Here is an 11,759-nt window from a genome sequence, read left to right as displayed (position 1 = left end):
TACAAGATATTTTATACTTTATCAAGAAATTGTTCAATTTCATTTATGGGTACATCACTGCGGCCAACGCCATGGTCTTTTCGGGTTTTTCCTCGAGAGTTTAAAAAATATTATTTAAAAAATCTAATTAGGTTATATAACTTTGAAAAATGTTTGTCTATTATATCTGTTTCAGCAATCGGGCAGTCAGTGGAAGAGAAAAGTCAAGATTTATTATTGGATTCTCACAAACACAGATGGCTTTTTGTACAAGAGTCAGACGCCTCAAGTAAGTGTCAAAATGTCAAGATAAATAACAATTGAGCTTTTATATAGTGCAATATCAACTAAACAACAGCAACATTTAACATGTAGGACGAGCCATGACGCCTGTTAGGCGAAATTACAATTTATTTCTGACAGACAACGCTGTTAACAGCAAGGTACTCATTTTATATCTGAGAACGGTGAGAGAATAAATATGAGTAAAAAGTCTTTTCCATATATCTTTTCTATCTATCTATCTATCTATCTATCCATCTATCTATCTATCTATCTATCTATCTATCTATCTATCTATCTATCTATCTATCTATCTATCTATCTATCTATCTATCTATCTATCTATCTATCTATCTATCTATCTATCTATCTATCTATCTATCTATCTATCTATCTATCTATCTATCTATCTATCTATCTATCTATCTATCTATCTATCTATCTATCTATCTATCTATCTATCTATCTATCTATCTACATCCTTCATATAATTGTTTCCTTTAATAAAAAATAAATATTTTCCATTTTTTTTCTAAAATGGGTCTTAACTTCATAACGATCAATGATAATAGGTCTTCATGAGATGATCCATACATGTCACTCCTTGTTCTATATAATAATATAAGCAATTTGTTCCACCTCATGTCAAGTTCTATCTTCGTGTGTATCTTTTATCAATGTCAATGAGTTGGGGAAAATCTGGTTTTCCTAATGTGATACACGGTCTTATAAAGACTAAGCCAAGTAGTCCTTCAGAGCTATACGGCCCACAGAGAGCCAAGTTTAAATCCGTTTTTATGATGTTAAACGGGCAATACCAATTACTTGCTACTCTTTGGATAGGATGCTAATCGATCGCAAAGTACTTTTCGCCAGATCTTTGAGACCAAGATCAGTCACTTCTGAGTGGACAGAAGGGTCAGAAAAATTCGGACTCCAGCCCCAAGATATACTTGTCTCTTTGTGAAAAGAAGGATCTATCCACTGAGCAGTTGGGAAGCCCCCACACACACATGAAAATGATAGTAAAATCGGAGACTAAAATGATGGAGACATGAAACTTAGAGGCTCCTTGCGTATGTGGGTGTACAATGTCAAGTCGGTAAACACGGCATTTGGGTATTGATGGTGTGTGTTTAAATAAAATACACAAAATTTCTTCCCGCTATAGCAATCGCACAAATACACACAAAGGTTATAGTCTGAGAGAATTTAGTGAGAAGAAATCATATCGGAATATATAGAAAGCTGTAAAATTCTGTGCCAAGTTTAAATTGTATCACATAATATAAACATTCTGAGCGAGAGGATGTTTACCGACTTGACACGACCCGACATAGATACACATCGTCTGCCATTAAAACCCTATTGCCACTTCAGATGTTTTGCGTCTCTATATTATCGCTGCCTCCAGTAAAATATCTCTATTTAACTGTTTTAATTTGTCGACTTATCACATTTTATGTTATTATAATATAAAACATGTTCTATATTTAGTATGTGCACAGTGTCAGTGTGTTACGTTAAGTCGAGTGAGACTATTGTAAAGCGCTTTTAGCCCAGTTAAAAATGTCTTTATTACTACTAACTGAGATTTTTTTCTTGAAATGATTTTTTTCTCCATATCATTTGTCCACAGTTTGTCCAGAAGGGTCCTTACGTCTACACAGAGATTCAGGAGAAATACGACATCCATTTTGCAGTGACGGAGGTGTCATTTCGGAAACGTATCGAATATACCTTCGACAGCTTATCTACTGAGATGGAGTGCCCATCATGTCGAGAATTTGACACAGTAAGAATAGATTTGTGTCAGAAGAGACGTGGGGCGGGAGGTGGGACGGGGCGGGAAAATGACTTGTAAAACTTGCTTGATCACGTTTTTCACCATTTCAAGCCCTTATATACTTCATCTTAAAAGCTGTCTACCAGCCTATGGAGTAGGATTCTATCTCCGTTTCTGTAGCATTGAATGGGCAATAGCAATTGTTTACTATTCTTAAGCTAGGACGCTAGTCTACCATCAATTACTTTCCTCGAGATCTAATCGACCAAAATACCCCAAAACACTGCTTGGTGAACATGAAAGAGATGGGCGGGGGAGGGGGGGGGGGTCAGATAACGAGATCAATACCGGTCCCCCTCGTGTGTGAGTTGTCAGTGCACCCCTCTTCTTTCTTGAATTAAATAGAAAATTGCATGTGACCCATAGCATCAAAATTGTATTATGTCCTTTGAAAAAAAAAAGCTTTGAAGATGTCCGGGTAGATAAAGTGCAGGGATTTTAGAGAAATAATGGACAGAGATTTTCCGTAATACGAAATATCAGTTTTTTCATGCACTCTTTTTTTCTCTAAATCATAACCTCACGACTTGTGATCAAAATTTAAACCTAATTCAAATAAATTGACTCAATCATTCATCCACCTCCACCCGGAAATTGGATCTCAATTCCAAATCTTTACTAACTCAAATAAATCTTCACTCCCACCCTCCACCTTCAAATGAACCTCAATTCCATTGCATTTCCAATGCCTATTATTTCAGATATATTGATTTTCCCCCTTGCCTCTGGCCTATCTTTAGGCTCATATATGACATTTTTCAGGAAATATATTGTGTACCGTCCATTCCAATTGTACAGGTAAATCTGTAAATCTGTTTCAGATCAGGTTTTCTTCTATTCAATGCTCCAACTTTCCTTTTCATAACGTTTTTTCTGATCTTTATGTTTCTGATTTTATCTTTCTCTTAGTTTCTCCAACACCAATGTTATATTGTATTATATTTCCTTTCCAGTTAACCATCATGAACCCCTGGTACATTCAACGGATATTCAAGAAAGGAGGAGAAAACCAGCTAGCATGGGAGCATATTCCAAAATATCTCATTGTTACATTGACCAACCAAGGGTTGGCGACGTCAAATGACGGATCGTCACAAATCCTCGGATTTAACAAAAACATTTCTCTCCTCGGAGATTTCAACGAACAAACGATGGTAACATCTTCACCGTTATCGGTCTTGTCTTTCGGAACTTGGTTCAGCAGCAGAGTAGATGAATTCCCAGATATTATAAACTCGCACAACACAATCAAAGACTCCAAGACATTTTCTGAAAGTGAAACTTCAGCTATTTATAATGTTTTTACAAATTCAACTTTACTCTACGGTAGCATTTATTCAAATGAGGTTGATGAAGGTGATGTTGAAAATAGTTTACACTCTAAATGTGAAAAATGGGGTGATTCCTTGTGTGCTTCTCACAGAGGCTCACATTCCCATGATGTGAATTTGTTACAATGCGGTGTTGTTTACATTCTTCAAAAGTGCCATGAAAATAATTATCATTCTTCCGAATTGACTAGCGTTTTACACAGTGTATTTTGTTATAACGATAATGTTTGCCTTAATTTCTCATCTATGTCGGATAAAGTAGCATCCGAGTTTAGAAGAACTCTGTCCCTGTTTCTTATTCATCTCACTTCAAATGTTTTCATCAACGTTTTGCCTTCCGGGTTGTACAATCTAGTGATATCCCAAAACCAGAGCAGCTTGGCGCTTGGATTTGAGTTTGGTAGTAACGATGTTGTGCCCAGTTATTCTGCTAAAGGACTTTTGTACCAGGATCGGAAGAATTCTGGTATTGGTAGTGGAAAGAGCGGTACTTTGTGGAAAGTTTACACATGCCTTAAGAACAGAGACATGAAGAATAACATGAAAATGAAAGGTGAGATTTGCTTAAGGATTATATGTCTCTCTCTCTCTCTCTCTCTCTCTCTCTCTCTCTCTCTCTCTCTCTCTCTATCTATCTATCTATCTATCTATCTATCTCTCTCTCTCTCTCTCTCTCTCTCTCTCTCTCTCTCTCTCTCTCTCTCTGGTATCAAAGTGATCGAAAGATATAGATATATATTTCGATCACTTTGATACCAAATCATATGTGCGCTTACTCATTCGAGTTCAAGGCTCAACGTCATCATCATCATTATCATCATCATCATCATCATCATCATCATCATCATAAGCATCATTGCACCATTGTCATTTCATCATCATCGTCATCTTCATAAGTTTCGTCATCGTTAGTAGCAGCAGCAGCAACAGCAACAACTAAAACAGCTTCTTTCCATCTTTTTTTTCATGCAATGTCTAGTCTCCTTTTAATTTATTTTTCCCTAGTCTGAATACTACCCAGTTTGACAAAAATAGTCACTTTGAAAACAAACAAAAGATAATATGGGTCATTATAACAGACTTGTGCCTATATTGACAAAACACAAATTTGGCATTTTTATGCCAGAAAACATTCATCTTAAATATCGATGGATTAAGATGACCTGTCAAAATGTTTCAACTCTGCGATTTCAAAGAAATGTCACGAGTTGAAAAAAAAAGAAAGAAGAATTGGCTAATTTAAAGGGAGGGAGGGGTGGTGATATTAGTCGATTGATGTTAAAGATATAACTATTCTGGCTAAAATGAAATAAATGCTGATTTTTTTTTTACTTTAAGTCCTTGTCGTAGGGGTGACCGGTGAGCCTTTGTCCAATTATACTGGTCAGACGGAAAGGTGACCGTCTCATTTGGTTTGTCGATTATCTTCAACAACAAAAAAATATTAAAAAATAATAATAATAATAATGGACTTTGTGGAGGAGGAGGTGCAAATCTTTTTTTTTTCTATTTCGTAATGCTTGATTATATTTTGTCTGTGTGATTGGGTTTGTTTTTGTTTTTGTTTTGCTGTTGTTGTTGTTGTTGTTGTTGTTGTTGTTGTTGTTGTTTGTTAATGGTTATAAATGTAATAGTAGTGATAGTATAGTAGTAGTAATAGTAGAAGTAGTAGTAGTAGTAGTAGTAGTAGTAGTAGTAGTAGTAGTAGTAGTAATTGTAGTAGCAGTAGTAGTAGTAGTAGTAGTAGTAGTAGTAGTAGTAGTAGTAGTAGTAGTAGTAGTAGTATAAGTACTAGTAGAAGAACAAATTGTTGAAATAGTTGTAGTAGTAGTAGTAGTAGTAGTAGTAGTAGTAGTAGTAGTAGTAGTAGTAGTAGTAGTAGTAGTAGTAGTAGTAGTAGTAGTAGTAGTAGTAGTAGTAGTAGTAGTAGTAGTAGTAGTAGTAGTAGTAGTAGCAGTAGTAGTAGTAGTGGTAGTGGTAGTAGTAGTTGTAGTAGAAGAAGAAGAAAAAGTTGTAGTTGAATTAGTAGTAGTAGAAGTAGTAGTAGTAGTAGTAGTAGTAGTAGTAGTAGTAGTAGTAGTAGTAGTAGTAGTAGTAGTAGTAGTAATAGTAGTAGTTCGTAGCACCACTACTACTACTTGTACTACTACTACTACTACTACTACTAATAATAATAATAATAATAATAATAATAATAATAATAATAATAATAATAATAATAATAATAATAATAATGATGATAATAATAATAATAATAAATAATAATAATAATAATAATAATAATAATAATAATAATAATAGTACCACTACTACTACTACTACTACTACTACTACTACTACTACTACTACTACTACTACTACTACTACTACTACTACTACTCCGATGAACCAGACATGTTAAGCCCTTTGTGAATGATTATAAATTGGCCTCATACAGTGGTCTCCAGTGGATTTGGCGTTAAACTTAATCTCACATTTAAAAGACAGCTTTTACCATACTGGATACAACGGATACGAGATGGTACCTCAGGGTATCCACGGATCCGGAGTTTATCCCGGCTTCTATAGCGTGCAACGGACAATAGCAATTGCTTGCTATCCTTTTGATAGGACGCTATTCTATCGCAAAGTACTTTCCGTCAAATCTAACATATTCAGCTACCCATTCACTGCTGGGTGGACAGGGGTTCAGAAAAGAAATCTCAACTGGACCCCGGATCGATCTCGGTACCTTTGCGCGTGAAGCAGATTCTCTACCAACTGAGCTATTGGGACCCCTGACCTGGCCAGTGATTAGTGTTATCTCTGACGAAAAATATGGAACAGGGGTCATATCTCTCCCTACATTGTTACGTGTTTAATATTGGCTTGAGACTCCTTGTAAACATTTCTGAGCACATTTAGTGGAGATTGACCTATATAATTTTTTTAAATAGAGCATTTATATAGGGCAATATCTACTAAACGTACTCAAAGCGCTTTACAACAGCAACACTTAACATGTAGGACGGGACATGACGCCTGTTTGGCGATATTACAGTTTTTCGGACAGAGACAACGCTATTAAAGGCCGGGTACTCATATAATCCTTAAACAAATCTCGCCGGGTACTCATTTTACATCTGAGTACGGTGAGAGAAAGTGAGTAAAGAGCCTTTTCCAAGGGCTGAACTATGCGCCGAGCGAGGCTCGAATCCAGGACCTTCCGGTCCGAAAGCGAGTGTCATACCACTAGACCACATCATCATCATCATCATTGCCTTTTTCACCCTGGGTCAGGGTATAGGCCACAGACAAACAGTTTCCATCCTTCTCTATCCCGAGCTAACTTTTTTTTTATCTCATGCCAGGTCTTACCACTTCTCTGTATATCAGCTTCTTTAATTCTTCTCCATGTTCCTCGTGGCCTTCCCCTTGATCTTCTGCCCTGAGGGTTCCAGTCCAATACTTTCTAGACCACATAGCCGCACATATAAAATCTCACGTTTTATTTTATTTTCCACAACTTCTACCACATAGAATACAGCGGATACCAGAGTGTACCTCCAGGTATGCTCATATCTCAGTCGGGTCGTCCCGTCAGTTTGGCATCATACACGGAGTTTGGTAACGCCTGTTCCAAGCTGCATGCCTGTGTGGACTGTGATTCGGCCGAATCAGAGATCAGTGTGTTTGTGGAGGACTTGATCAGACCCGTTACCTTTCTACACAGCGGTCAAACTACAGCCAGAGGAGTGAACGTGAATGAATATAAAATGGCTAATGGTAAGTATAGTTGTTTGTTTATATTTTGTTGGGGGGGGGTGTATTTTTTGTTGTTGTTGTTGTTTGTTTTTGTTGTTTGTTTTTTTTTTGTTTTTTTTTTTTTTGTTTTTTTTTTTTTTGTTTTTTCTTTCTTTTATTTTTTTTTTTTTTGGTGGGGGGGGGGGGGGAGGGGGGTGGGTTTGATTGTTGGCTTTTTGTAGTTTTTTTTTTCTCAATTCTATTTTTTTGGGGGGTTGTTTTTTTGTTTTTTTTGGTAATCCATATCTTTTTTATTTATTTTTTTTGTTTGCATGCCTGATGTATCCGTTATTAAAAAAATGAGTTAAGAAGATAGGGAGCAGCTGCCGGTGTAAGATAAATATCTGAACAAGTGTGTATGAATGGTGCCAGCCAGATGAAAACAACAACAACACAATTATGCCCTTCCGCCACGACATCATAAGAGATCGTCGCCTCGGCATTCCACGAAGGAATATAGACAGATAATTCATCAAACAAGATGTCTTCCCATGTTAACAGGAATCATCCATGTTGCCCAAGTGAGCAAATAGGGGGTTAATAATCTTGCTCAAGGAAAAAAAACGAAAGTGCCCGAAGCCGGGCTCAAACCCGGGACCTTCCGGGTCACAGTGTAATGCCTTAACCACTTGGCCACTTCGCGCCGCCCCCCCCCCCCCCAAGACAAAGCAAGAAAGAAAAATACAAGAAAAAAAAACATCCAAAAAAATCAAGCCTACCCATGGCCCAGTCTCCCCAGTCGAAGTAGACTAAGCGTTATTTTAATTTTCTCTATTGTAAATGTTGCTGCTCGAAGCTCGAAGAAATAAATAGCAATGTGAAATTGAATATAATCTTCAATTTAATAAACGAAAACAGATAATGTGGACGTTTCGGGTTTTCCCCTTTATCACCAAAACAGGATGAATAAAACACTACAGGCGAATGAGATCCCCTCTCTCACTCTCTCCCACTATCGTCCACATGTTTTTTTCTCTCTCCCTCTGTCCCTTACCAACTCTCTCTCTCTCTCTCTCTCTCTCTCTCTCTCTCTCTCTCTCTCTCTCTCTCTCTCTCTCTCTCTCTCTCTCTCTCTCTCTCTCTCTCTCTCTCTCTCTCTCTCTCTGGGTGACGTCCAATCAAGGGACGCTACTCTTCCGCTAATCTCATTCCCTATAAATTTCTTTCCCGGTTGATTGGGCGGGAGATATTTAATGTCCCTGGTGGTCATGTTGATGGAAATAAAGATTTTTATATCTCAACCTCTTTACTGGGCGAATTCGATTTGTAATATAAAGCAAATAAGACACCATCACATAGGGTCCCGATAGCTCAGTTGGTAGAGCACTCGCTTCACACGTAAAAAGTTTAACATCGATTCAGAGCGGGGACGAGAGACGCATGCGCACAACCAAACATGACGTTCTCTCTCTAATAACTTTTCCGCCGGTGACGTCACAGACTATGGGTGACGTCCAATCAAGGGACACTATTCTTCCGCTAATCTCATTCCCTATAGATAAGTGCCATACAAAAAAAACAACATCCACCATCATCAAAAAACAGCAAAACCATAACTGCTCACCGTGAAGATCACCCCTAAACAAACGGCAAAACGGTACAGAAACCAGACCTGCCTAGCACACACTACACATTGGACTCCAGCTACAGAATAGTATTCGCCTCTTTGACTCAATAAATCTCATTGAAAAGGAAAGTTTAACTCCTTAGAACCTATATTCAAGCCTTTGGAGAATTTCTTGGATCATGCTATGGGCAAATTGTTTATTTCTAAAGCTATTTAAAGAAAAAAGATTGTACTTACGGGTAAAGTTGCTGGGAAGACAAGAAGAGGGAGACAGAGGATAGATTACATTGACAATCTGAACGGATGGATTGGTGGAGGAGGAACAGGTCGAATCGAGCTATTGAGAAGATCTGAGGACAGATATGGTTGAAGGGACATGATCGCCGATGTCTGCAACAGGCCTGGTACTTGATGATGATGATGATGATTTAGAGTGACTTTTCTTTTTTCCCTTGGAAACTACGAATTTTTTAAGTGTCAAGTTGGCAGCTCTGTCATAAGTACATCAAGGACATCAGCATATTCCTCCTCCCCCCCCCCTCCCCCCCTCTTCCTTCTCCCCGCGCTTCCTTAACAACGAAACTAACAACGCACAACCATGACAGCCACAGGGCCTAATCACTCCACCACCCCCCATAATTATTCATCGCTCCTTAAGAGCCCGTCACAACATTGATATTACGTGTGAGCGGCCCCTATTCAATTATTCACGTCTTGCAATTTACGTCATCATCGTTATGATCATTTCCTCTACTCGGGAGACCCGGGTGTCTTATCCCGAGGGAAAACAGAAAACAAGAGGGGTTGGGGTCGGGGTCGGGGTCGGGGAGAGAGAGAGAGAGAGAGAGAGAGAGAGAGAGAGAGAGAGAGAGAGAGAGAGATTGTCTGTCACTGACAAAACGCCTTTATTTTCGTTTTACACCCCCCCCCCCCCCCCCCCCCCCTTAAAGCTTTTGCTTTTTTATATAAATAAAATATGAGACGAGTAAAATTTAATGTTTTGTTGAAAAGAAAGTAGAAACTATTTTAACCGATAATTCAACTTCAAATTCAATCGTACAAGTCGCAACTCCGTGCAGCCGAAGTTAACAGCGACTATGAGTGTGTTGAGGACTGATGGACATTCCTAAACCTTCATTTTGATCTCTATTTTTTGGTCAAATTCCAGTTGGCTATTAATGCTTCTTATATTAAAATTTTAGGGTAGGGAATTCCGTATCGGAGATTGAATTGACCCAAGAGTCGGAAGACCATGTCTACCTGGTATTTCCTCAAAGCGACGTGTAGATATATGAAGGTCTGACATCCGAACGCAAGTATGGGCCTAGTTTAATTAATATTGTTGTAAAAGACAATATTTTGCGTCATTTCTTTTTTTAGATTTCCGCGAGTCTTTACCCAACTTATCAACAACAAAAAAACCAAAAAAAAAGACCATGAGACTGCAAAGCGTTGTCAGAATTGAAGCTTTTGACAAGTTGTGTGGTCAGCTTAATCTACCGATATGTAACCCATCGTCTCAAAACGGTAATATGTGTCAGGATGACTTTGATGCTGAAATTTGAATTTATTGAAAACAAAATAACAAAGAGCTGAGTGGTATAAACTTCGTTCCTTCTATATGAAGTAAATTTATTTTCTGACCAAAATGGAAAAAAGTCATTTTGTCAGTGCACGGCAGAGACGAGCTAAGATGGGGTGGGTACATAGCAATGACATCTATAGATAGTTCGAAGATGACGTCACTCAGGTCTTTGTTATTGTTTTTTGCCATCCGCGTTTATGAGTAATGCTCACTGAACTGTATTAACCTGACTATAAACGTTCATGGATACACACAGTTTTGTGTGTTGGTCCGTTATACTTCCGGATGACAATGTTATGAGCTTCTTAGCTCAGAAAAGTGAGTGGAGCAGGCACTTGTGTTGGTAACAACAAGAGATGAAGTGAATAGAAAAGTGCCAGAAGACAATAGAGAATAAAAAAATTTTCGGCGGTTGATGAGGTTTGAACCCGCGACCTTATTGGTACGACAACTCCGCCTGGCCGGTGAGAGCGTGACTCTACCAAGCGCATACTATCTATAGACTCTGGGACATAGCAAACTAGAGGCATTGGTTGAGGATGAGGGAGATGAGGTGGGAGGGTTGGGAGGTGGGGGGGGGGGTATTCGTCGTGTTATGTTTACCAACCCCCCTTTCTTCCCCTCCCCTCCCCTCCCCTCTCTCGTCTTGTCCTGGTCATAACCTTGCACGTTTCCAAATTACTCAACACCTTTGGATTCGTGAGTAAAATTAGCCCAAGGCGCGAGTTGTTGTTGTTGGTGGTGGTGGTGCATCGGTCCTCACGTAGATGGGATCTTGCTGAGGTGACTAAGTAGGGGAATATGATGGGAGGGTCTCGCTTTTGGCCTTCGTTTTAACTCTTTATCAGCGAGACTGCATTTTTTATCATTATTACTTTGTTTAAAAAAACTATTTTGGAATCACAATTGGATTCAATAGTCTGATGTCACGTCGCCAAGCAACGGCGAGAAGCGTGGTTCTAAACAAAGAAAATCGGTACTTTTTTTTTCTTCATGCTGGCTAGAACTCTTCATATTGTCATGTGATCATGTGCATAATGTATAAAAGTCAAAACATGATCATATTTATAATGTTTTTCTCCTCTGGATACACTTTTATGCTCGTCGGAGAAATATTTCATAAGGGCGTCCGCCATTGTTCCGATAGTTTAGAACCAGTTACTGAGTTACCATGCGTCATTACGAGGGCAGTGACGTCATGACAGTTGAAGCGTATTCCTCTTATTACTTATCTGCTAATTAATAACTGTCGACACCTTTTACCAGATTTTCTTTCTGCCGACAGTTTTAAGAGTAGAAAGAAAATGCGATGCGACCTGGAAAAACTGTAACAACATCATTTGAAAGCTGCAGTGTGGTGCCGCAAAGTGAGCTATAGATAGAACG

At 38.5% G+C, this 11,759-nt stretch overlaps 1 protein-coding gene across 1 annotated transcript in view; it reads left to right on the top strand.

Annotated features, from left to right (window-relative positions):
• LOC144965709 (uncharacterized) overlaps positions 1 to 11,759 on the top strand; it is a 127,643-nt gene that overhangs the window by 79,115 nt on the left and 36,769 nt on the right. Inside the window, exons 3-6 of the mRNA XM_078901320.1 lie at positions 176 to 268; positions 1,901 to 2,056; positions 3,061 to 3,991; positions 6,958 to 7,203. Coding sequence (XP_078757446.1) covers positions 176 to 268; positions 1,901 to 2,056; positions 3,061 to 3,991; positions 6,958 to 7,203 — 1,426 coding nt within the window. The remainder of the gene's footprint in view (positions 1 to 175; positions 269 to 1,900; positions 2,057 to 3,060; positions 3,992 to 6,957; positions 7,204 to 11,759) is intronic.

The sequence above is a fragment of the Berghia stephanieae genome, chromosome 1 (assembly GCF_034508935.2).
Source record: "Berghia stephanieae isolate SIO BIC M18660-M18661 chromosome 1, UCSD_Bste_1.3, whole genome shotgun sequence".
Taxonomy (NCBI): Eukaryota; Metazoa; Mollusca; class Gastropoda; order Nudibranchia; family Aeolidiidae; genus Berghia; species Berghia stephanieae.
Note: the sequence above shows the minus strand (reverse complement) of the source record. Positions and strands in the feature narration are given on the sequence as shown.